This window comes from Sturnira hondurensis, unplaced genomic scaffold (genome assembly GCF_014824575.4).
Source record: "Sturnira hondurensis isolate 20B ecotype Veracruz unplaced genomic scaffold, ASM1482457v3 Scaffold0001872, whole genome shotgun sequence".
In the NCBI taxonomy this organism is placed as follows: Eukaryota; Metazoa; Chordata; class Mammalia; order Chiroptera; family Phyllostomidae; genus Sturnira; species Sturnira hondurensis.
The window spans coordinates 24,746,346-24,773,373 of record NW_028074503.1 but is presented as its reverse complement, the minus strand read 5'-3'; the positions used below and the strand labels follow the sequence as shown (position 1 = coordinate 24,773,373).

The window sequence follows — 27,028 nt, the reverse complement described above, 5'->3', positions numbered from 1 at the left end:
TGAACACATAAAGGAACTCTCTTAAATAATGAATAGCTCCAATGTATTAGAACACAATCTGAATTTAGAAATTTGTATATTTTGAATCCATTTTTGAATTACCAAAACAACCTCAAAGTCACTGAGGGAACTCTTCACTTTAACATAAAATCAACACTTAATAAATATATCTCGGTTTTAAGAAGCAAAAACAATTTGGATGCCTTGTATTTCTTCTTGTCTGACTGCTGTGGCAAGTACTTCCAGTACTATGTTGAATAAGAATGGGGAAAGCAGATATCCCTGTCTTGTTACTGATCTCAAGGGGACCGCTTGTAGTTTTGCCTGTTGAGCATGATGCTGGCAGTGGGTTTGTCACAGATGGCCTTTATTATGTTTAGGTGTGTTCCCTCTATTACCACTTTTCTGAGAGTTTTGATCATAAATGGGTGCTGGATTTTATCAAGTGATTTTCTGAATTTATTCATATGATCATGTGGTTTTTTTTTAAATTTAATTTTAATGACTATTAATTTTTAAAGAGAGGAGAAAGGAAGGAGAAAGAGAGGGAGAGAAACATCAATGTGTGGTTGCCTCTCATGTGCCCCTTACTGGGGACCTGGCTTGCAACCTAGGCATGTGCCCTGGACCCTCTTGGTTGGTAGACTGCCCTCAATCTGCTAAGCCACACCAGCAGAGCTGATCATGTGGTTTTTATCCTTCATTTTGTTTATGTGGTTGAATGACATTTAGTGATTTGTGCATGCTGTACCAACCTTGCATTCCTGGAATAAACACCACCTGATCATGTCCTAACACGTGGTCTATCATAGAAATGGTCCATATGCACTTGAAATATATGTATATTCTACTGGTTTGGTATGAAATGCTCTGAAGATATTAATTAAACCCATTTGATCTAGTGTGTTAAGGCTGCTGTCTCCTTGTTGATTTTCTGTCTGGAAGATCTATCCATGGAAGTCAATGGTGTTAATATCCCCAATTATAATTGTATCTGTAGATCTCTCCCTTTATGTCCATCAGGATGTGCTTCACATATTTAGGTGCTCCTATACAGGGTATGTAAATGTTTACTAGGGTTATATCCTCTCATTGGATTGTTCCTGTTATCACTATGTAATGTCCTTCTTTGTCTCTTACTATAGCCTTGGTTTTAAAGTCTATTTTGTTGGATACAAGTGCTACTATGCCAGCTTTTTTTCCCCTCTCCATTAGCATGAAATATTTTTTTTCCATCCCTTTACTTTTAGACTGTGTGTATCTTTCAATCTGATATGGGTCTCTTGAAGGCAGTATATATATGGGTCTTGTTTTCTTATCCATTCAGCCACCCTGTGTCTCTTGGTTGGAGCATTTAAGCCACATACAGGCAGCCAAGTTGGAAAGGAAGTAAAACTGTCATTATTTGCAGATGACGTGATACTGTACATAGAGATGTACACCAAGCAACTACTAGAATTGATTTAGTAGCAGGATACAAAATTAATATCCAAAAATCAGTTGCATTTCTACATCTCAGTAACAAACTAACAGAAAGAGAAATTAAGAAAACAACCCCATTCACAATTGCTACAAAAAGGAAAACTTCCTAGGAATAAATTTAACTAAGGATATAAAAATGCCTGTACTCAGAATAATTACAAGACACTGAAGAAAGAAATAGAAGATAAAAATAAGTGGAAACACACATACTGGGAACAGGCATAGACAGTTCATGGATAGGAAGGAAAGAGTTAACATCATTAAAATGTCCATGCTATCCAAAGAAATCTATAGATTCAATGCAATTCCTATCAAGATTCCAATGATGTATTTCACAGAACTAGAACAAATATTTCAAAAATTTACATGGAACCACAAAAGGCCCCACATTGCAACAATGATCCTGAAAAAAAAAGAATAAAGTTGAAGGAATCACACCGCCTAATAGCAAACCATCCTATTAGGCCACAGTAATCAAAACTATTGTGCAGGACCATGCTTATACCAGCATGGTACTGGCATAAAAAGAGACACCAAAGACACCATATATGGATGGAACAGAACAGAGAGACCAGAGATAAACTCACACCTTTACAGTTAATTAATACTCAACAAAGGAAACAAGCATATATAATGGATTAAAGATAATCTATTCCCTAAATGGTGTTGGGAAAACTAGACAGATATGTGCAAAAAAATGAAATTAGACCACCTTCTGATCAGCACGGGAGTTTTGACCTGCTCCGTTTCCGACCTGGGCCAGTTCACCCCTCCTTAGGCAACCTGGTGGCCCCCCCGCTCCCAGGAGCTCACCATATTGATGCCGAACTTAGTGCAGACACCCAATTGGCATAGGGCACTACAGCCCAGAACTCCTGGGCTCAAGCGATCCTCCAGCCTCAGCCTCCCGAGTAGCTGGGACTACAGGCACGCGCCACCATGCCCGGCTAGACCACCTTCTAATACCACACACAAGAATTAATTAAAAATGGATCAAAGACTTAAATGTTAGACTCAAAACCATAAAAATTGTAGAAGAAAACATGGGCAGCAAAATCTCGGACCTTGCTCATAACCATTATTTTATCACACCTATCTCCTCAGGCAAGGAAAACAAAAGAAAAGACAAACAAGTAGAACTACATCAAACTAAAAAGTTTTTGCACAGCAAAGTAAATCATCAACAAAATTAAAAACAGGATGGGAGATCATACTCATCAATACATCTTAGGGGTCAATACCCAAAATTTAGAAAGAACTTACAAAATTCAACACCAAAACACAGCCCAACTGAAAAATGGGCAAAGGACCTAAACAGACATTTCTTCAAAGAGGACACCTAGACGTCCAACAGACATGAAAAGATGCTCAACATCACTGATCACCAGAGAAATGCAAATAAGATACTACCTCACACCTCTCAGAATGGCTATTATCAATAAATTAACAAACAAATGCTGGCGAGGATGCTGAGAAAGGGGAAGGAACCCTTTTGCACTGTTGGTAGGAATGCAGATTGGTGCAGCCACAGTGGAAAGTAGTATGGAGATAGCTCAAAAAATTAAAAATGGATCTGCCTTTTGATCCAGTGATCCCACTTACGGGAATACATCCAAAGAAACCCAAAACACTAATGTGAAAGAACATAAACACCCCCATGTTCATTGCAGCATTATTTACAACTGCCAAGATATGGAAGCAGCCCAAGTGTTCATCAGTAGATGAGTGGATAAAACAACTATGAGACATTTACACAATATAATACTACTCAGCTATAAAGAAAGAAGAAAATTTTACCCTTTGTGACAGTACATACGGACCTGGAGAACATTATGCTAAGTGAAATAAACCAGTCAGAGAAAGACAAGTACCATATGACTCCACTCATATGGGGAATCTAATGAACAAATGGAACTTAACACAGAAAATGGGCACAGACTCACAGTTGGAGAGCAGGATAACAGCTGTGGGGTGAGGGGAAGGTGAGGAGACAGAGGGATTGAACAACAAGGAAAGAGGACTCATAGACATGGACAGCAGTGCAGTGACTGCTGATGAGAGAGGGGTATAAGGGGACTAAATGGTAATGGAAAAAAAGAATAAGATTAAATTTTTTAAAAAGCAAAAAGAGAACCCATTAAAAGATGAAATGAAATGGGTGACCTTTCCTAAAACTATTTTTCAACCAGTTATCAAAGTCAAAGCACAGAAATCACCAAGTACAGGGCCTGTCCCAAATCTTTAACACAAGTGTAGCATCCAATGCTAATTATATTCATCTTCTACAATTTATATTACCTATTTTCCTAAAACATTTATGCAACAATCTTCAAAAATAATTTCTCATAATAGATTCACTACATACTATTGATGATTATTAATTACTTAAAATATTTTACATATTGAGAGGTATATGCATATTTCCTGTCTAAATGGCCCTCAGCCTGCAGTAGAGTATTTTAGTATTTCTTAATTAGACCTTAAAGGGCTGCATTAACCATATACCTAACACAAATATTCACTTTGGTTTCTTTTCTATTTATTCATAAAACACAATAGCAGCTATGCAAACTAATAACTATAATTTAGGGGTTAAACAGTACTAGAGCAGGGGACACACAGGATCAGTGAACTGTGGTTCACTCCAGCTGGATCTTCAGTGTTCGCCATGTTCAGCAGCTCAGGGAAGCATGGTATGGGCATCAAGCTGTCTCCAGGGATTCTCACTTCTTGCTACTCACATCCTTACGTAATCCCCTCCCAGAAATAACTACTACCCTGCTTTTGTAGATAACTACTACCCTGCTTTTCTGCTCTTTGAAAACCATGATGCATCCTTAATCTAGTTTTGTAGTTTAGTTTTACTTGTATTTGAAATGATGTAATTGAAATCATTATATCAGAATCTTAATTTTGTTAGTAAATAAATATATTGTGATAAGAGGGGAAAATCTAGAATCTTAACAAATGAGACTTTTTGGTGGCTTTAAGGCAGCATCATTGAGAGTCATTAGTGGCCCCTGGCAACTTCTGAAAGACACCAAGGCTGTGTCTCACTTTCTCTTGATCACTCCTCTGGCAGAAACTAGCCATCATGTGAAAACATTCAAGAAGCTCTACAGGGAGGTCTACACAGAGAGAAACTGCAGTTTCCTGCCAACCATGACACTAATTTGCCAGGTATTTTTGGTAAATCACCGTGAAAGTGAATCCTCCAACTTCAGAAAAGCCTTCAGATGATGGCAACTCAAACCAACAACTTGACTGCAACTTCATGAGCCTGTACCAGAGCAAACCAGCTAAGCCACTCCCAGATCCACAGAAATGAAATAAGATAAATTGTCATTGCTGTTTCAATCTGCTAAATTTGGAGAGTAGTTTTTTTGCAGAATAACATTTAATTTTATGCATACGTAGAGCATAAGACATATAAGAGGATAACAGCATGTGCAAAAAAAAAAAAAGCACAGCCAAGCAAGCCTGGGTACAAAGCTCAGGATAGTTAAAGCACAAAGAGATGAGGCCAGCAAACAAAGCAGAGACAAGGATGAGAGACTCTTTTTTTTCCTTTTTCGCCTAGGTAAGGAATCTGGACTTGATCCTATGGCCAAGCAATAAGCAGGAAAATTAATGTAAGATCTTTTTAACAGAGAAGTAGCAACTAGATTCTAATTTTAAAAGACATACTGCCCTGGCTGGTATGGCTCAGTGGATTGAGTGACAGCCTGTGAACCAAAGGGTGGCTGGTTTGATTCCCAGTCAGGGCACATGCCTGGGTTGCGGGCTAAGTCCCCAGCAGGGGGGTGCATGAGAGGCAACCACACACTGATGTTTCTCTCTCTTTCTTTCTCCCTCTTTTCCCTCCTCTAAAAATAAATAAATAAAATCTTTAAAGAAATAAAAGAAAAATGTTGAAAAATACAGATTAAATGGTAGAGAGGAGGGCAATATGACTGGAAGCTCTCTCAATAGGGAGATCAGTTAAAATATTCTTTTAACAGTACAAGAGGAAAAATTAATGGCAGTGAGGTAAAACAACTACTATTGAGCCCACTAGTACTCACAGCCAAGACTTCACAGACATCTGGGTTCCAACTAGCTGACTATATTTAAGGTGTATGTGCAGAGTGGATCCCCTCCCGCAACCACTTGGAAAGAAACCTTTCATGATCATCCTCACTATTAAGTTACTTCCCATTCTGCTCAAAGACAGAATGCCCACGCAGGGTGCTACAGATGCATATCCTTATAACTAGTTTATGCTGTTCCCTAACTACCAGAAGCTATTAGGCCTTAACATCGGTTCTATCCTAAGAAGAATAAAATAAACCTATCATAAGGCCAAAAGCAACTGCAGAATCTAAAACTGAGACCAAATAACTAGCTAATGCCACCACTCCCAACCCCACTCCACCATTCTATCCTCGGTAGGTCTTTCTTCAGAGCCCTGATTACTATCACTCCTGCAGGTCACATTCCACTAACTCATGAAGACCCTACCTAGCGCCCTACGAAGTTGCCAGGGGCCACTAATGACTCTCAATGATGCTGCCTTAAAGCCACCAAAAAGTCTCATTTGTTAAGATTCTAGATTTTCCCCTCTTATCACAATATATTTATTTACTAACAAAATTAAGATTCTGATATAATGATTTCAATTACATCATTTCAAATACAAGTAAAACTAAACTACAAAACTAGATTAAGGATGCATCATGGTTTTCAAAGAGCAGAAAAACTATCTACAAAAGCAGGGTAGTAGTTATTTCTGGGGAAAGGAGAGGAAAGTTTTTGACTGAAACAAAATGCACGAGGTAGGAAGATTTCTGGGGGCAGGGGGGAGCAATAATTTAATTTTCAATCTGGGTGGTATTCAATACAGATGTTGGCTTTAACATTATTGATTAGATTATATGTATACATGTTTTCTATACTTTTCTGTATGTTACATTCCTCAATAAAAATGTTGCCCTGGCTGGTGTGGCTCAGTGGATTGAGTGCTGGCCTGTGAACCACAGGGTTGCTGGTTTGGTTCCCAGTCAGGGCACACGCCTGGGTTGCCAGCCAGGTACCCAGTGGTGGTGGGAGGGGGGAGGGGGGCCACATGAGAGGCAACCACACATTGATGTTTCTCTACCTCTCTTCCCCTCTAAAAATAAATAAATAAAACCTAAAGAAAAGTTTATAAAAAAGCAAGACCTGCTGACCCACAAAAATGTTTCAAACAACAAATATGCATATAACACAGAGAGGATAATTTAACTGGTAAATGTATATGTTTAAAAAATGCTTCTGCCCCATTAGAATTTTTCTCCTAATCAAAACAAGTATTACTTGCCTCCTAAGTCCTCACAAAGTTCATTAAACTATTACCATTTACTGCTGGTAAGCACAGAAAAAGTGGTTTTTATACTCTAATGTGACCACTATAAAACAATTGGGCCTTCTGACCCAGAAATTCTTTCAATCTCTTCAACTAAAGTATAAGAGTTATAAGCAGCCCTGGTTGGTGTGGCTCAGTGGATTGAACACTGGCCTGTGAAGCAAAGGGTTGCTGGTTCAATGCCTAGTCAGGCCACATGCCTAGGTTGCGGGCCAGGTCTGCAGTTGTGGATGTGTGAGAGGCAACCACACATTAATGTTTCTGTCCCTCTCTTTCTCCCTCCCTTCCCCCTCTCTAAAAATAAATAAATAAAATCCCAAAAAAGAAGAGTTATAAGCATAAAGATGTCACCCTCAATGTTTTGTTTAATAAACAGAAGAAAAAAATGGAACCAACATGAATAATAGCAAAACACTGTTTAAAAACATTATGCAGATTTATTTGAGGAATTATAAGGTATCCTTTAAGTTGGTCATTTAGTTACTATAGTCATCTTTTTTAAAAAAATCTTTACTGGAAACATATACTAAGATACTTACATATCAAATGAATACATAGAATTTCCTTCAAAATAAAAGGCCAGGGTATGAATGAAAAGTAGGTGAGGGGCCCTGGCTGTTGTGGCTCAGTTGGTTGGAGCGTCATCCCTTAACTGAAAGGTTGCAGGTTCAATTTCCGGTCCGGGCGCATACTATCCCTGGTCCGGGCGCATATAAAGAGACAACCAATTGATGCTTCTCTCTTGCATGGATGTTTCTCTCTCTAAAAGTAATGAAAAACTTACCTAGGGTGAGGATTTAAAAAAACACAAAAATCTTAGGGACCTTTGTCATAGAGAACATTTAAGGGGGAAAAAATACATAAGGGTATGAATAAAAAAGGATTGGCCACTAGTTATTAACAGCTATAGCAGAGGGATGCGTACAGTGAAGGAGGGATTTCCCACACTAATACAGCATTTGGTATAGGCTTAAAATTCTTATGATGAAACATTTTTTAAATTAGGGTAAAAAGGTGATGAGTTGAAATTATATATCTGTATCTTTTTATGGTTAAGAAAGAAAGATATGAAGGGATAGAAGGAAAACAAATCAAAATCCTATGTTTATGTTAAGAAGCCCTTGGTACTTTATTTCTAAACTTTATTACTTCTATATTTTAAGAAGTTAATATTCAAACTATGAATTGGAAAATCTACTTAGCTATTTACTCTTTGAGCATAATTTAATTGGTCTCTAAATTACAACTAGCCAGAGATTCCTGAACCTATCTTCTAAGACAGATGTAGTGAATTATTTTTCTTTTCAGCATCTACTTCAGATCCTTCTCTAGCTTTTTAAGCTACAATTTTACATCAGTTCTGTTTTGAAACCTAGTTTTCTTTTGCTGCATATTTATGTATTCATTGCTAAAACCAGCATTTTGGTACTTTGTATCTTAACTGAAGATAATTTTCTTTCAGAGACAGTTAAGAAGAATCAAATATAAACAGTTTAAGTGTGATTACACTGGTTACTAATTAATACCATAATGAGAACTGTACTTATCTAAACATTAAATTACTTTGTAATTATATTAAATCTTGTGTATGTGTTTCTACTACCATAAAGAAAATCTAAATAGGGACTCAATTTGGAAATACACTTACCAGGATGATTGGAAATGGGAGGCTGGAATGCAAGCTCATTGTGAACTGGCCCTGAAGAAAACACAATAAAAACCCCAATTTTATTTATTAAAAGTCCACCAATGCTAAATTTTTTAATAAGCCTTACTTAAAAGTAACTACCATACCTTGGGAGCAGCTTGGATCAGGCTTATGCAACGTTTGAGAACTTAAAAGCTTAGTTTAGATTATAAATATAGTAAGCAAATACTCCTGAATTACTTTTGTAGATATTTAGTAAGTAACATTTTAGTGCTGTGTGCCAAATGCTGTTAAGAAATTTACAACAGTTGTACATGCAAAATGTATTTTAAATTAAAAGTAAATTATTCACATAACATATAACATGGCATAATTCATAATGTAATATATAATAGTAATTCAAATCATTAGGTCCATTCTAAAATCAAGTGTGTATGGTTTATTTAATTAAGGATATTTCCATAATGGAACAATAGCTAACATATCCTAGAGATTATTATGTGTTAAGATACTGCTAAACATCTCACATGAATTACTACATTTACTTCTTACAACATTGAAGTGGATACTACTATTATTAATCTTAAGGCTTAGAAGGATTAAAGAACTTGCTAATGGTCACACAGCCAGTTAAGGGTCCAAGTTCAGCACTGTTAACCACTATGCTGGCCCAGGCAGCCATTAAAAATTATATTCTCTTAAGACATGGAAAAATAGTAACACAACTGGAAAAACAACAGAATTAACAATATATACAGTAAGATCTCCCCGCCCCCAAATCTATATATACCCATTTCTATGACTGGAAGGAAAACATGCCAAAGTATTAAAAGTGGATCTCTCTGGGTTGTAGAATTCTAGGTAATTTTTATTTTCTTATTTATACTTTCCTGTATGTTCCAAGTTCCTTTGGTACTATTAACCTTTTATTAGAGGAAAAAACGACTTGATATATATGAAAGATTTGTACTCTTCATTTTACTATGCCAATGAACAGTGTTCCTATGTGCCTGAACAACAAGCTATGCTCATCAGAAGGGTATCCCTCCCAATCATGCCTGTGCAGAGTAATGAAGGATTCAACATCTGAATGTCTACGGTATGCTAAGTAATACGGTGAGGTCTTGATACTCAAGGGGTTTCCATCAACTTAGGGTGGATATACACATACATATGAGATCTAAGAACATACACAAAGCAAACAAACAAATGAATGGAAATCAATGTGGTGGTGTTAATGAAACATTAGCAAGAGAAAAATAAATGTATTTAGTAATCATCACTCCTCTCAAACAAAGGTATGACAACATAATTATAAAAAATAAATAATACTGTTTACAAAAAATAGTGAAAAACACTATTTAATAAAACTAAATTGTTAGATGAATAAAAGATATAAAAACATTTTTTAAATTAAAAAAAAAAGTCCTCAAAAAGAAAAAGCCCCTACAACAAAAACAAGAGCTTACAGTAATGTCCGGGATGGGGCGGCATAGGCGGGTGGTGCTGAAGATGGCCGTTTTGGTGGTGAGGCAAATTAGGTGTGTATGGTGCGGTCCTACTTCCAGTCCAGGTGGTAGTGCTGTCTAAAAATTAAGGCCCACATGGATTAATTTGCTTTTATAAAGTCTGCCTATTTTTTCTCATCTACTTAAAAGATTTTAAAAAGCATGTACATACTATGATGGTAAGTAGCTGGCTGCCCAGTAAATCCATTCTGCTGCTGTCCTGGCTGAGGCCCTGAAGCTATCTGCAACAATCCTTCACTATGGCTGCCTGCCAGTATACTGGCAGGCTGACCTAGAGGAACAAGAAGACATTAATATGGTACACACATAGATGCAATCCTATGGTTTTATACAGCAAATGAAGGACTAAATTATATCTGATAGTCACCACAAAAATGGGCAAAAAGTGGAACTCATTCATGGCCTATTGAATAAAAAATTCTCAAGTCCACTATAAAGGCAAAACTTGGAGAAGTTCAAAACTATTCTATCTTAAGTAAGGTCTAGCTAATTTTAGTGGCCTATTTATTCACAATATTCTTCAAAATGCCAGCAAAATCCCTATCATAACAACTTCTTCAGAAGTACATCAGCTCACCCCAGGCCACTCCATCCGGCTCTGGACTTTTCTGATTAGGACTTCAAAAGTCCATTATTGTCAGCTCTGATACCAGTAATAATATAATGCTATGGTTTGATAAAAGAAAAGAAATGTAGGCAAATATATTGAATGGAATGTGATGGGCAAGGTGAGTAAATTAAAAAAACTTTTTTCAAGCTCCACTGTCCAGTCAGATAACATTTGCAAGTTGAAAAACAAAAACAAAAAAACACTATCAGACTATCAGTCTACTTTGAAACTATTTTCATGTGCTTTTAAAAACCAAGAATCACCTCTTACCAAGAACATTTCCTGTAAATCTTAAATTTACAGGAAATTACTTGCCCTCTCTATATGTAATATAAAGGCCTAAGCCTCCTCTAGCTTTTACTCAATTCAAAACCATTCTGATATTGCTTATTGGCCTACATTTTTTTATGCTTTTTTTTAAGTGGAAGAAAACTTGATTTCTTCAAGCAAGCATTAATTAAGTCAACTGTTTATCTCATTTGGGAAGCACTGATGTTTCATAATTATTATCTGTTACTGGCATCATCTCAATTTTTTCTTATCTGAATAAGAGTATAATCAGAGAGAAGGGGAGTAAATGACCACTGCTCAAAGTATCAAGGCAAAGAACATTCCTCTCTCTACAAATCACATTTCCCTAAGGCTAACAACTACAGAAAGTATTTAAATATTCCCCAAATTATTTCTTTTTAAAGACCATGTTTTTAGTAATCTCACTTCCTACTCACCCGCCAAAATTTTTGCAAGATATCTTGTGGTTTTAATTTATAAATGTTTAGAAAGAAACTCTGTCAAGACACACAGGTGCCAAATGAACATAAACTGTAAAGGAGCCCAATGCAGTTATCTGTACTGAATACTTCCATTACACAATCTCAAGTACATATAATGAAATTAAACAATACAAGTAAATCAGCTCATGCAAAAGTCTTCCAATTCCTCTATTTTAATCAAATTTTTCTTTTAATTTCCTCCAAGTGACTATATATATAGAAATATCAATATGCTTTTTGAGATGTAATGCAAAAAAATTTACAACAAACTCTAAAACCTAATCTAATTATTAGTCAATTATGAAAATATATCCAAAGATATCAAGACAAAAGTATCTGCATTTCATTCATATCACTTTTCTAGTCTTCACAGGGAACAGGACAGTTAAAATGAAGTCAATTCTGCAGGCATCAGCAAAGTTGTGCGAATTCAACCTCAAGATGGTATCAACAAAGGTTGGGTGACTGTGCATTAGCACTAATAATCTGTGCTGGAGATTAATTTATTCTCCACCACTACCCATTCTCTCTCTGTGAACAATATTACCCAAGTTAGTACATAAAGAATAAACAGATAACAGAAGCACCAAGTGATTAAGGGTCCAGGTTCTAAAGTAAGTGCTTAACTGACCGATATGACCCTCTTAGAATATGTGAGACTATTCTCACAAATTTTCACACAGAGACTACATGAGTTGATTTGATAAGACTGTCATCTCATGCAGCAAATCCAAACAATATTGCTTTGAAGAGGTGAAATGAATTTAAGAGTGGGAAAGTTGGCATGCTTCACTCAAAAACTCAATTATATAAATCAGTCCTCCATTTATCCCGAAGATCAAATTTTTAAACTGAATCTGATTTGATATGAAAGTAAGCAGAATAATGTTCCCTTTGTTTAGCAGCTAACAAAGTATCAGTCCAGATCTATCAACACCTAGTGTTCATGTGGGCTTATACATAATATCCTTAGCAACTAAGTGCAAATAACACCATGCACATGCCAATACCCTGCTCTGTGATTAGTTTAAAAAAGCTACTCCATGCAGCAAATTGTCCAATATTTGGTGATTGGGAAATAAATAAAAGTACTAACAGAACCAAGTCATTAATGCCTTGATCAGCCCCCCAAGAAAAGCTGAACCTAATAGGCCTGTGGCACGGAAGGTGGCCCCTCTATTAGAGGAAAAACCTTTTTGAAATGACTTATTTGAAAAAAAACATTCGAGTTAGATACACAGAATTAACTTTATTTTGAAACTGACTAAAATACTTAATGTTTATCTTGAGGGATATTAAGTTATAAACAAGTTTGTCAAGATCCCTTCTAAGTTTGCGCAACGAGAGGCTGCCATGACTTAAAAAATAATATCCTGATAAATCAAAATAAAAACACGGATTAAAAGAAAGCTCACAATTCCATTTATACACAGTTTCGTAAACATGTTGGTTTAAAATTACTTGTTAACCACGTATTTCTCTAAAATGTATCTGAAAACTCAAGAGGCTTCTCACTTGCATGCAAGAGTAGACATTAATTTAAATCAATATTATAATCAAAGTCATTAATTAAATTCCAAGTGACTATGCATCAGCATAAAAATGTTTAAATAAACTATAAACCATTTTTTCCAGGACCAACCCTCCCCCAAAATCAATTTAATACCTGTTTACCAATGAAAGATATCACAGTACTTTTAATTTCTAGAAGTTTTCCTCCAAGTGACTACATATACACACTCCATAGTTAGGGAAATTCAGCTTGTGACTACATCTGATTCTACAACTCACTTGTAGAAGCCACAGGAATGTTGGGAAAGTTGGTGGTACTGGCAGCATTAGACTCAGATGGAGCTAAGAGAGCCGGGGTGCTGTACGTCTCCGTCGATGCACGATTACTTGGTGGATGCTGAATGGTCTGAATAGAATGCCCTTCAGTGGATAATGATGGCTGTCCCTCAAAATCATGAACATATTCATCCTTCACCAACATACTTGGTGGAGCTATATAGAAAATTAAACATATTTTAAAATCTTATAAGCTTCTATTCCCAGAAAAAAATCTTGTAAGCAATATAACAACACCTAAAAGCAACTTCAGTGTAAATAGCAGAATTTTTCCGTAATATTTTTAAAGCATATTACTTTATCAGCAAAAGCTGTTTATTTAGAGGTAGTGGCATCAGATATATTTTATCATAAATTTGAATGACTCCCCGAAATTTGAAGCTAGACTATATTCCAACAACTTCCAGCAATGGTTCTGAAGAGATATTCCTCAGTTTCTTGATTAACCTAGAAATAATAATCACCTTAAATACATGAGGTAGACAAAAACCAAATGGCTGGGAAAAATATTTACCCAGATGAGAAGATCAAATTGACACTGAGTATTCAGCTATCTCTTTTTGCTAATTTCACACACTGTAGAAGTATGAGTGGGATCTGATAACTATCCAATTCCAGGATCTAGAATTAGTTAAATAACACAGTCTTTGAAAGTGAAGTATACTGAATGTCCCTAAAGGGTTAAGAACCAGACAGAAAAATCCTAAATGTTACGTCAAACTGAAATTTCCTTCTAGAAAACCAACCAAATTTATCAAATGATGTTTGATAAATGTGTGACGTGAAAAAACTTAATAATCAACACCTTTTACCTGTGTGCTTACATGTTAATAAGCAAAGCTAGACTGTAGTTGATGTAACATAACACCTTTCCTTGAACAAACCAGGGAATAGGGTTGTGAGGGAAAAAAAAACTGAAACTATATTTATAATGTTAATTGCTCTCTACCCAGAATCTCCATACATATTTGCTTTGGGACTACTGTTGTGGGGTTCGCTTTTACCTTTAGCAAAAACCACTTACTGCTTCTGAACTAACACTACCCCAGAATTTTAGTCTGTTGAATTCTAATACTAGGCTCTTTTCTTACAAGAGTTGATTAATAAGTCCACAAAGATATTCTCTTTTCCATTAAAAATCAGCATATTGAGCTCTTTATCTTTTCCCTATGTCAACCTTTGAAAAAACCTTACGCATAAATACCAATTATTTAAGTGGCTATTTTTTTCATTAAACTGAGAATATTTCAACACAGCAAGAACCCATTGTTAAATTTCCATGTACAATCTTTTAAAGGTTCTTTATGAATCAAGTCATGAAGACATTAATATTTTTAAGACACATAAATTTCACTCCCAAAAGTTTATTTTTAGAAAAGTCTACAAAGGCAGAAAGATAACCAAAAGGATGCTTAACATATCATTATACATCGGGGGGGGGGGGGGAGAGAAGAACCCAACCACTCACCACTAATATTGACCAAATTATAAATACATGGAGAAAAATATCATTTGGGGCATGAAGTGGTTACGGCTATATTTATTCAATCTGTTCTTTAAATTACACTCCTCAACAAAGCTCTGTGATTTTCTTTATACAGATGCTGATGTCTCTATTTAATTTCTGGGCATTTTAGGGTTTTTCTTCTTGCCGTTATAGTGACTAGGATCAGTACTAGGTATCAGTACTGATACCTTTTCACCTAGGTATCAGTACTACTAATACACAAGGACAAAGCTACTAATTTCAGGATATAGTTCGTCACACTGATACTCACTGCTTCTGCTTTTCTGTTGACCCTCCAGCTTAATATGCAATCATAACAACTGGATTCTGCTTTGAAAAAAGTATGCCTCATAACTTCTTCTTGCCCGATATGTTGGCTAAACTTTCCCAAAGGTAAGTTTGAGACTTCTACCAGTCTACATGTCTGTAAATCTAGTAACTTAAACATATGTTTCTTAGGTAAAACTGTAGACATCAACAAGATAGATGTCTGCTATATATTTTTGCCAAGAGACAAAAAGCAGATTACAAAACACTATTGTACAGTATGATCATATGCATGTTTAAAAAATCATACACTTTAAGTAAAAAAGCAAGGTCCAGAAAAGTGCACAATATGCTTTTTGTGTAATAAAGGAGGGAAACAGTACATGTATTTCTGCATACAGAAACCCTGGAAGGAAACACCAGAAACTAATAAAAGTGATTACCGGGGGGTGGGGGAATGGGGGCAAGGGTGGGAGCACTTCTGTTCACTGTATACCTTTTTATAGTATTTTGATTTATGGATCATGTATTGCCTATTCAAAAAAATAAAATTAAAAAACATATAGTATTTTTAAAGTCTAGAAGAACAGACACCAAACTGTTAAGTATTTCTCTTTATGAATGAGCATTCAACAAATTCATTCACTAAAATAATATTTATTGAGCACCTATGTTCCAGGGACTGTTCTAGCACTTGGGATACATCAATAAACAAAAGAAAGGTCTCTATCCTCATGGAGCTTATAGTATTCTATAGTATTTTTCTATCATTTAAATATCTAACAGTCAGCAAACATTACCCCAGCTCCTATTAGCTATCTAATCTTGGGCAAGTTCCTGGACCTCTCCGGGCACCAGTCTCTTAATCCTTGATAAAGTATGGATAATGTCACCTACCACAAGGGGCATTAGGAGATGATGACACAATACTTGTAAATCACTTAGCTCAGTACCTGATTCAAAATGAGCACTTAGTGTCAGCTATCATGATTCAGCCGTATGTTTAGAGCGGTCATGCACGTATACAGTTACTGCAGAATGCTTGATGAGGGTGAGGAGTGTGCAGGAAACAGGAAAGCTGCAGCCACTGGGCTTGTCCTAGGTGTGCACTCTCTACCACCACCAGGAGGCAGGCCTCGTACTCTGACGGGACTGGCGCTGTCGTACTTACTTTTGCTTTCCTCCTAGACTGGACTCCGAGCTCCCTAGGTGAAGAGCACATACCTTACCTGTCCTATTGTCCCTGGAACCTACCACAGTACCAGGCAATACATGCTCATTAAATATTTGTTAAAGTGAATGTACAGGTGGCTGTGGTCATGGAAAGCTTCACAGAAGAGATGAGACAGGCTGGAAAGGATTACCACCACCACAATCCTAACTCAAAAGTGAAGGAATGAACCCATTTTACTAACTTTTAGTTACCTGGTCTTGTATTATTTCTTTGACCAAATCTAGAAAGAGCTGTGAAAAACACCTGTTGTTTTCTGAGGAAATACGCCTCTGAAGCCAGCTTTTAAATACATAACCACCTCTATGATGCTGAAGACAGCCTCAGAGGCACTAAAGAGAGGCTACCAACCCACACAATCCCGTCAATAACGGCAGTGTTTTAGGGTAAGGGAAGGAGTGTAATGACTCTTCAGAACTGGATCCCCTCACAACCACGGCCCCATGGAGCTCTTGAGATAGTTACCACTATTGTCTCCTAAACCCCTAACAACCCCTGAGCTAAATGCTTTACTTCTCCAAGAACAGGGATGGAGAATGGTGAAGATGGGAAGCGACATGACATCAGCATTTGTGGTGACAGGGCTTTAACCAATCTCACAGCTGCTGCTCTTCCCAGACCACCCGAACACCTTCCATTCCCAACCCTTGTTGTCAGAAGCCTACTGACCACTAACATGTACCAGGACGAGGCCCTAGGACCAGGTGACATGAAACAAAAATGGAGAATAAAACAGGTAGACTTCCATGCTCCTCCGAAATTTTCAGATATTTCTAACCTGCCTCTGAGATTCTGCAACAGAAGAGGTGCTGAGCCACTAATTCCCTCCACAATAATAGCGTACCTTTCTCAGATGATGGTGGCTCTTTATCAGTTTCTCTGAAAATTAATTAGTTCTTACAGAATTTCGAGTTTATCAACATGTTCTAAGTACCAGAGCTAAAGTTTTAACAGATCTGTTCTTAAATATTACACTAAAAAAATAAAACAAAGAACACACACACCACTTGTTGCATTTCCCCACCTCCAAACACTTTCTCCTTTTTAAAATAGGATTAGATCCTCTGTGACCAGCAGGCACTCTAAAGTGTCCTTTGTTTTATCTACTCAAAATGTAACAAAACTGCCCTGGCTGGTGTAGCTCACTGGATTGAGCTCGGGCCTGCAAACCACACGATCGTGGTTCGATTCTCAGTCAGGACACATGTCTGGGTTGCAGGCCAGTTCCCAGCAGGGGACTCACGAAAGGCAACCATACATTGATATTTCTCTCCTTCTCTCCATCCCTTCCCCTCTAAAGATACATAAAAAAAATGTAACAAGACTGAAAAATATTAATATATGTAGTTTTAGATCATTCTTAAAATTATCTATCATAAAAATAAGTTAGACTAAAATGAAGAAAAATTAGAATACTGGTATCTTAAAAATGTTATACATGATTCCAAATTACCAAACATTACAGGCATTTATACCCATTTAAACTAGCTCTGTGAGATTTTCTTCCCCAAAAAACAGTTTTAACTGATTTAAAAAATATTCTTCCTTTGTATGTTTTATGTTCTCCTGTCATATTTTTAGACTACTATCGCTCATATATAGCAGTTCAAATCCAAAAAGGCAACAGCTTATTTAATCGTTTTAAATGCTGATGCATGCACATACCCCAAAATCTACATTTCCAAAGCGGTAAGTTTTTTCTTGTAAATGTTATCAGTATCCACACAATTTCTAAGTGAATAAAAAATAGAATAAATAGAAAGAATAAAAGAAAACAGAGAAAGTTACAAGAAACAGATTACCTACCATTACTCTGCAGTGTTAATCCTGAGAGATCTTAATTTTTTTAAAGGGAAAAGAAAATGAAACATTAATCATTATCATGAAAATATTTTCCATTATATTTAAAATCACAGAACAGAAATATAAGCTATAGTCAAAATTTCATGAGCCATTTTAATTCAAGAATAGAAGGGTAAATGCTATCTGACAATACATAAAATATTTAATTCTATCATGTTTTCCATCTTATTTTTCAAAAATACTCTAAATGGGCAAAAATACCAACTATTTGGCTTTAGCAGTCAAAATATAAGTTTGTGCCAAAGATGAAATTTAAATATTTTTATTGCATTAAAAATGTCTGATTATTTAGCATTAGTTGCAGCCTTGAGCCTCTTCCAAATTTGTAATTTAACTTAGAAAAATTAAAACACTGAGATCTTTTCCCTTTGTGCTTCCAAGGATAAAGGTAAAATCTACTTACCAATTCCAGGTGATACAACTCGCTCGTAGTGATATGGATTCACACAGACACTATCACATTTTAAGTCAAATGCATACTGACAATATTTAACATGTTTTAGTTCATTTTTGTGAAGATCAGGCCACCTCCAGAGACGGGCATAGATCACATGAGGAAATCCTTTCCGACCTGCCACCTAGGAAAAATAAAGGACCACTTGTTAAGCATCACTTACACACCACGTATCAACAAGAGACTTCACACACATTCTGATCTAACCCTCAGAACCCTACAAGTCAGCACTATGACCCCCATCTCACAAACTAGGAAACTGCAGCTCAAAACAGCTTCCTCGGCCGTGGTCACAGCATAGTGGGCTGAGGTGTGATTTTAAGGCCTGTGCTCGGGTTTTAAAAATGCAAAAAAAGTATGAGCTTGTTCTAGAAATGATGCCTAAAATCTAGAAATAGAATTTTTTAATCTGAAGACTCAGGGTTTCTTTAAAAAATTTCAGCACAAATGTATTTGTAGTCCTACATGAAAAATGAGGCTTGTTAAAAATGAAAGGTAAAGAACACTTGTAAAATATAAACTTTTTAACTCAAGTTTTAAAGTTACGCTTGAATTCTAGATTTTTTATATAAAAGTACCAAACATACAATATCAGAATTCTAAATTATACAAGAACCAAGTATAACTCAGTTTAAAAATGTGCATATAATACCAAAGGGGGGGGGGCTACAAGGATGAATACCAAAGTGCTAAAGATGGGGATTTTCTTCTTTTATTTTTATGTTCCAAATTTCTACATTTGACTTTTAGGTCAGAACATTAAATAATTTTCAAAATATATCTTTATTATATGGAATACACAGACTTCTGTATGTTTTTATAATGTGTACTAGTACAGGATGTACAGTATCTAAAGAGATGGAGCAAGGATTAAATTATCCCCAAAAAACTTAAGAGAAAACAAGAATTTTTTTTAAGTCTGCCACCATAAGAGATATAAGGAAACTTTAGCATCAAACTAACCTGAAGCCTTCCATCCAATGTTCTCTGTATGGTAACACATTTGCTAGGATGAGCTCCATTTGTAGTAATGGCTGTTATTAAAGAATCCAATTCATCTTTTTTCTCCTTCAGCTTCTTTACCAAACTTTCAATTGCTCTTTTTGCAAATGTTTCACTCTCTCCACCTTGTCTATGGCACATCAAACTATGTACAATGCTCAGACAGGCATCATTACTTGTTGGTGTATTCGTAATAGACATACTGTCCATTTGTTACAGTTATTTCTTTTAAATCAAATATGTCTCCAACTTCCAGAGCAATTTTGATCTTTTGGAGGCAGTAAAAAATACTGGCTAATGTTGCAAGGAAAATTGCTAGACATGTGGTATTCAGGATAATCTAAAAAATAAATAAAGAAAGAAGACAGATATTAGAACACATTTTATAAAGTAGAGTCAATTACTTGGGAAAAGATGGCATTGCTCCAGTTAAGTCAAAGACTCAATGCTCATAATTAAAGTTTGGTGCTTAGATTTTTAAATGACTTAAAATGTTTTTGACATTCCAAAAATATTAAAGTTAGGCCTTCTCATTATAAAGGCATGCTCAAATCAAGTCTTGTTGATTGAATTAGTCAACCTCAAGTAAAATCTTAGAACTTTAAACTAAAATACATATGAAGACCAGCACTCTAAAATATTCTTGATCCACTAGTGCAACTTCATAGTCTGTCACTAACACACATGAAAATTTCACTATCACTTAGTATCAAATGCTGTTTATCAGTTAGCACCACCCATCTTTGTTAAAAGAGACTACTGACAACATTAAAAAGGTAAGTAACAATTTTCAAATGGGCATAGGATTCTAATACTCATTTCTATAAAGAATGACCATAAAGCACATGAAAAATGTTCAACATCATTAATCATTAGAGAAATGCAAATCAAAATCACAAGAAGATATCACGTCATATACACAAGCTGGATAAATGAAAAGGATGTACTGAGAAAGACAAATAGCCTACGATTTCACTTATATGTGGAATTTAATGAATAAAATAGAAAGATTCATAAATATAGAAAACACACTGATAGCTGTTAGAGGGCTGGGGCGTTAGGGAGCTATGTGAAAATGATGGAAGAATTAGTCTTCCAACACCGCGGCTGGTACTGCTCAGGAGACTGAGCACCAGCCTGCGAACTGAAAGGTTGCCAGTTCGATTCTCTATCAGGCCCCAGGGGGAAATAAACATCTCACCAGAACAGAATAAAGAAACGAGAATTTTTTTAAAATGAGAAGAGGCTGACAAACCTCTGGGACAACTTTAAATATTCCAACATCTGAATCATAAGGGTGCCAGATGGAGAAGAGGAAGAGCAAGAAGCTGAAAACTTATTTAAAAATATAATGAAAGAAAATGTTCCCAATCTGGCAAAGGAAATAGACTTCCAGGAAGTCCAAGAATCCCAGAGTCCCAAAGAAGTTGTACCCCAAGAGGAACACACCAAGGCACATCATAATTACATTAGCCAAGATGAAAAAGGGGAGAATCTTGCTTTTATTATCTCATGGAGAGAGTAATTCCATACTTATTTTGCTTTTATTTTCTTTTGCTACTTACTTAGAATTTTTAAAAATCCCCCCCTTGCATCAAAGAAATAAAACTAACTCATGAATCTATACTAGAACCTGTACTTCTCCTGATGACCTTTGTTTCTACAGCATTAAGTCCATTCCATTACCTAACACTAGAAAGCTTGATAAAGCATCTTTCCCCTTCCTCTCTTTTTCACTATCCCCATATTTTCTCACAAAGTCACTTGAGTCTTTACCTTAGTCATTTCTATCAGTCCCCTCCTTTCTATTCTCCTCGACACACTTGCAATTTGGGGCATCCTTAGAATGTATATTAATCACTTGGTATCTACCACATGTTCCCCATTAGTGTTACCTGTTTTACACAGGTAAATGCTTGTCTCTGCAACTAATTATAAGGCCCATGCAGAAAAGAAGCATTTTTTCCTCAAATCTTTGAATATGTAATACATGCATACCTTTTGTAAATGTCTAAGGTAAACTTTTCAGATAACCAAAGATTACCTAAACAGGGAAGGAAGGGTTTGGAGTAAGAATCTGGATTAGAATCCTAGCCCACACACTAAGTAGTTTGACAAAGTAAGTTACTTAAACTCTCTGAATCAGGATCAAAAGAGGAGTATATAGGGAGCAAATGAGAAAATCTACAGTAGAAAGTGCCTAGCACATAACATTCAGTAAGAAGCAGCTATTATCTGAATAATAAAATGTTTAATTGTTTTTAAAAAGATATTTTCCTAAAGCATATTACGCGTTTTTCTGCACTTTCTCCTCCTAAAACCTGTCAAAAAAATTTAGGAGGGAGGGGCTGAAATAAACTATTCATCCAAGGACTCACAACTCAAAGGCATATAGGGAAATGAATGGAATGTGCCAGCTATGAAGAAAAGGACTGAGAGGCGTACAGGTGCGTGCTCATCTCAATGGGTAGCCATCACGTACTTCTGGTGGAAGTGACATTTCAGAATGTTAGCCCATTGCCGCCAGATCTTCGGTGTTCATTTGTATGTGAAACCTCATTTTTAAGTATTGGCAATTCATTTGTGGGGAAAAGGAGGAAAGGAGAGGGAGAGAGGGATACCAATGTGTATAACAAACAAAACCACCAACTCAAATATTACCCAAGAGCACCACCAGTTTCAAATCTCTGAATGTCAAGTCACAACGATTTTAATTTCTATACTGAAAGCTCTAGGGGACAGGGATTGTACTTGTATTATTCACGATTATACACCCAATTCCTAGGAAATATAAGTGCTCCTTATTATCAAATAAATGCATTTCTATATGTGCTTTCAAATTCTTTCTCATGCTATTTCTTTTGCGTAAAACATTCAGTCCCATTTTATCTTATCTACTTGGTAAGTCCTAGCCATCCTTCAAGTGCCATTTAATGTCTCATTTTTTCCCAAGACCATTCCCCAACACACTATCTCCTCTCCCCACAACCTGGAGAATTACTTCTCTGGTCTGTTTACTGTGTGTTCCCTTTATGTTCCTTGATTCCTCTCTCAAATTTAAAATACACTCCAATTAAAACATTATTTATTATCTGATTATATATTTGTCTCATACTCTGTTGCCACAAACCCAGAAGTTCAAGAACACAGCAACACTTTCTCAACTTAAAAATTCCCAGGCAGCCCCAGCTGCTGTGGCTCAGTGAATTGAGTGCTGGCCTGTGAACCAAAGGGTCACTAGTTTGAGTCACAGTGAGGGCACAAGCTTGAGTTGTGGGCCAGGTCCCCAGTGGGGGGCGTGTGAGAGGTAACCACACATTGATGTTTCCCTCCCTCTCTTTCTCCTCCCTTCCCCTCTCTCTAAAAATAAATTTTAAAAATCTTTTTAAAAATAGCCAAGAGTTGTAAGCAACCTAGATGCCCATTGGTAAATGACTGGATCAAAAAGCTATGGTACATTTACACAAGGGAATTCTATGCTACAGAAAGGAAGAAGGAACTCCTACCCTTAGCAATATCATGGATGGAACTGGAAAGCACTATGCTGAGCGAAATAAGCCAGGCAGTGAAAGACAAATACCATATGATATCACCATTAACAGGAATCTAAACAACAAAACAAATAAGCAAGCAAAATATGACCAATGACACTCAAATACGGAACAGGCTGACAGGGTCCACAGGGGAGAAAGGAGAGAACCATAGGGGAAAAGGGGATGGACTCACATGAATAAGTATAAAGGACACATGGACAATAACTAAGGTGGGGGGCGAAAATAGGAGGGGGGTGCACTGGGGGGACAAGGCTGGGAATATAAGACAGAAAACTGTACTTGAACAAAAATAAAATAAAATAAAGTAAAAAAAAATTTTAATTTTATTTATCTTTAGAGGGGAAGGGAAGGAGAGAAGCAGAGACTATCAATGTACAGTTGCCTCTCATAGGTCCCCTGCTGGGAACTGGCCTGCAACCCAGGCCTGTGCCCTGACCGGGAATCAAACCTCAATCCTCTGGTCCACAGGCCTGCACTCAATCCTCTGAGCTACACCGGCCAGGGCTAAAATCTTTTTAGAAAATTCCAGGCAAAAGCTTATGGATTGACTATAGCTTTTTATTCTGTAGCATTTCCTTGCAACAAGTTCTGAAGAGTGCAAATACTTTGTTGAACTCACTCTTTGATATTAAATTTCAAAAGATTTATACCAATTTACACTGTAATTAAAGTGTGAGATAACTATTTCACCATCAGATGTTATCATTTCTAAAATTTAAGCAGTCTTTATGCCCAATGGCATCTCAAAAACAGTTTTAATTGCACATGTCTTTGAAAACTAATTAAAATATTCTTGCTTTCTTAAACAGGGTTTTGTCATATGTGTTTATCTTTGCTGTGTTCTATGACCACAAGTACCCAAAACATTATTTAAAAGTTTTCTGTATAAAAAATAATTATCAGGCCCTGGCTAGTGTAGCTCAGTGGATTGAGCGCAGGCCTGTGAACCAAAGAATCGCAGTTCGATCCCCAGTCAGGGCACATGCCTGGGTTGCAGGCCAGTTCCCAGCAGGGGACTCACAAGAGGCAACCATACATTGATATTTCTCTCCCTCTCTCCTTCCCTTCCCCTCTAAAGATAAATAAATAAAATCTTTTAAAAAATAATTATCAATAGGGGTATATAGATGTTTTCCTACATTATAATTTTTTTAAGAGTTGTATGTAATGATAGTAGAAAAGGGCACCAGACTGGTATAAATAAAATTTTATGTTCTAATTAAAGCTCTAGCAACATGACTGAAGTAAATTAGCATCTCTTTCAATTTTTCATCTATAAAATGGGAACAATTCATTTTGTTCCCATTTTATAGACTTGCTGTGGTAAGCAAATGCAACAGAGTACCAAAAAGCAATCTGGAACCACAAATTGACCCATCCAACAAACACTGTATCTACGCTGTGCAAATCACTACAGACACAAAACAAGTAGTGCATAATTAGAAAGTGGTTCTCAACTCTATCAAATATCATTTTGTTAACAAATAATTTCTATCACCCTGTTAGGTATCTTGAAACAAAAACCTATTTACACATATTTTTAAAACTTCAACAATACCCTAATTGTTACATAAAGGAAAAGATTTATAAATATAAAGCATGTATTTTAATAAAAATGCCCTGGCATATTAGCAAATTTAGAAAATATAATACAAATGATAGATGCCTGCACTTATATGTAAAATCATCATAAATATGACAGCTGCAAATTCAAACCTTCCGATACAGGTGTATTGTTTTGGCAACTCAAATAGCACAATGGCACTGCAATTGGTGACACGAATTTTCCAAAATGATGAACTCCTGATAAAGTTTCAAACAAAACAACTTCAATTACGAACCCAAATTACTTCATTGCTGAAAAAATGAGTACATATTAAATGGAATTATATGTTTCTTCCTACACGAATTTCTGGGGCATTTGAAAGTGTTGTGGGATGCAAGATAATTCTTCAAAGTTATGTCCACTAAAACTGCTCCCACTAATTTTCACGACATCCCTTAAGGAGCAGTTCGTACCCCTCTGAGAAGCACTGATCTAGAAGACCCAAATACATTACACTAAGTAACAGATGCTAAAAGAGGTAGTTGTTAAAGTGATTTGGGACTATAAATGAGAAAGCGTGGAAAGTCCACAGGTAAACTAAATCATAGCATGATGTAGCAGTGACAACCAACCCCCAAAATATCAACAGCATAAATCACAGATGTATTTTCTGCATAAACTGGGAGCACTGCTCCCTGTTACCTCTCGGGGATTAGCCAACAAAGACTCCATCTCTACATTATGTCTTTAAATGGTGGGGAAAGACACAGGATAATTCACGCACTATGTTTTAAAGGCTGACCATCCCTTCTGCTCACATTCAACTGGCCAAAGTCATATGGCCGTGTCAGTGGTTCTTAACCAGAGCAACTTCGTCACGCAGGGGACATTTGGCAATGTCCGAAGACATTTTTTATTTTCACAATTGGAATGGGGCAGTGGGAGGCAGAGCACTACTGGCAAATAGTGGGTAAAGGCCAAGGCTGCTGCCAAACATCCTTCAATGCAGAGGACAGTTCCCCAAAACAAAAATTTATCCAGCCCAAAATGTCAGTAGTGCCAAGTCTGAGAAACCCTGGACCATGCCTATTTTCAAGTGGGGGAGGGAGACAGAAGTGCACTATTACTACGTGCCAAAAGGGAGCCATCCGATTATTGGTGGAACCATACCACCTGTGAATAAGAATTTGCCAGATTTAAGGAAAATCACAAGGAAAAGCAGAGGGATAAGAGTACAGATGTTTTGTCTATAGTAGGTTTATGATAGGAAAGGGGGGAGAAACAACAGCATTAGATATCCATTAGAAAAACTACAGTGAGAGGATAAAGAACAGCTTTTGAAAGCGGAACAGTAGTTAGGAGACAGAAGAGTGACAGGGCCTGGATTAGAGGCATGGGCAATGAAAACAAAGAAGGAACCAATGAAATATTTCTAGGTAGAACCTACCACGTTTTAATCAACTAAGAATAAGGGATGTAAAGAAGGGTCACTCAAAAGATGTCCCATTGCCCTGGCTGGCATAGCTCAGTGGATTGAGCGCGGGCCTACAAACCACACGATCCCGGTTCGATTCCCAGTCAGGGCACATGCCTGGGCTGCAGGCCAGTTCCTAGCAGGGGACTCACGAGAAGCAACCATACATTGATATTTCTTTCCTCCTCTCCTTCCCTTCTTCTCTAAGATAAATAAATCAAAAATCTTAAAAAAAAAAAAAAAAAAAAAAGATGTCCCATCTCCTAGGTAAGTTAATTCAATGATGACAGAATAAAATTTAAGAAGTATGCTATGTTTTAAAGAGCTCAGTAGAGAAAAGCCTATCTAAAGTCTCTAACATACAGGTAGGTATTAGATAAAGTCACTGTGACAGAACAAATAATATCAAGGTGACAAGGGCAGCAGGAGGCAGAACGTCAGTAAAAGGGACAAAGTCTTCTTCTTTTATCTATCTATCTATCTATCTACCAATCACCTATCTATCAGTCATGTGTTTGTCTCTAACCTTGTTTTAAAACTACTGTCACCTGATGTTGACCGCAGGTCTAACAGCTACTCCAGGGACTACAAAGTCAGATAACCAAGCTAATTCAGTTACCCTCTAATACTAAAAAGTCTGAGTGCTGGCCTAAAGGGCTCTCATGGAATTCATAAACTTTAGTTAATCAATGTTTACATGTTTTTATTTCTCAGATATCTGTTTACTTTTGAATTATTGGCTGTATTATACATGAAACAAACATTATATATATTTTCTAGGAGTTACAGGTATTTTCTAGTTTATTGATTAATGATCAGGAAACTATTAATATGGGAATATTTGAGAAAAGTGCTAA

General features: G+C 36.5%; 1 protein-coding gene across 3 annotated transcripts in view; it reads right to left on the bottom strand.

Moving 5' to 3' along the window:
• SMAD4 (SMAD family member 4) overlaps window positions 1-27,028 on the bottom strand; it is a 65,441-nt gene that overhangs the window by 27,892 nt on the left and 10,521 nt on the right. For all 3 annotated transcript variants that reach the window (XR_005064792.1, XM_037034373.1, XM_037034383.1), the window contains exons 2-8: window positions 19,559-19,937; window positions 18,545-18,719; window positions 18,085-18,114; window positions 13,217-13,429; window positions 10,194-10,313; window positions 9,983-10,099; window positions 8,514-8,564 (exon numbers count right to left, since the gene is read on the bottom strand). Coding sequence is in view for 2 of the 3 variants with exons in the window: in XM_037034373.1 (XP_036890268.1) it covers window positions 8,514-8,564; window positions 9,983-10,099; window positions 10,194-10,313; window positions 13,217-13,429; window positions 18,085-18,114; window positions 18,545-18,719; window positions 19,559-19,807 (955 nt within the window). In the remaining variant the exon portion in view is untranslated. The remainder of the gene's footprint in view (window positions 1-8,513; window positions 8,565-9,982; window positions 10,100-10,193; window positions 10,314-13,216; window positions 13,430-18,084; window positions 18,115-18,544; window positions 18,720-19,558; window positions 19,938-27,028) is intronic.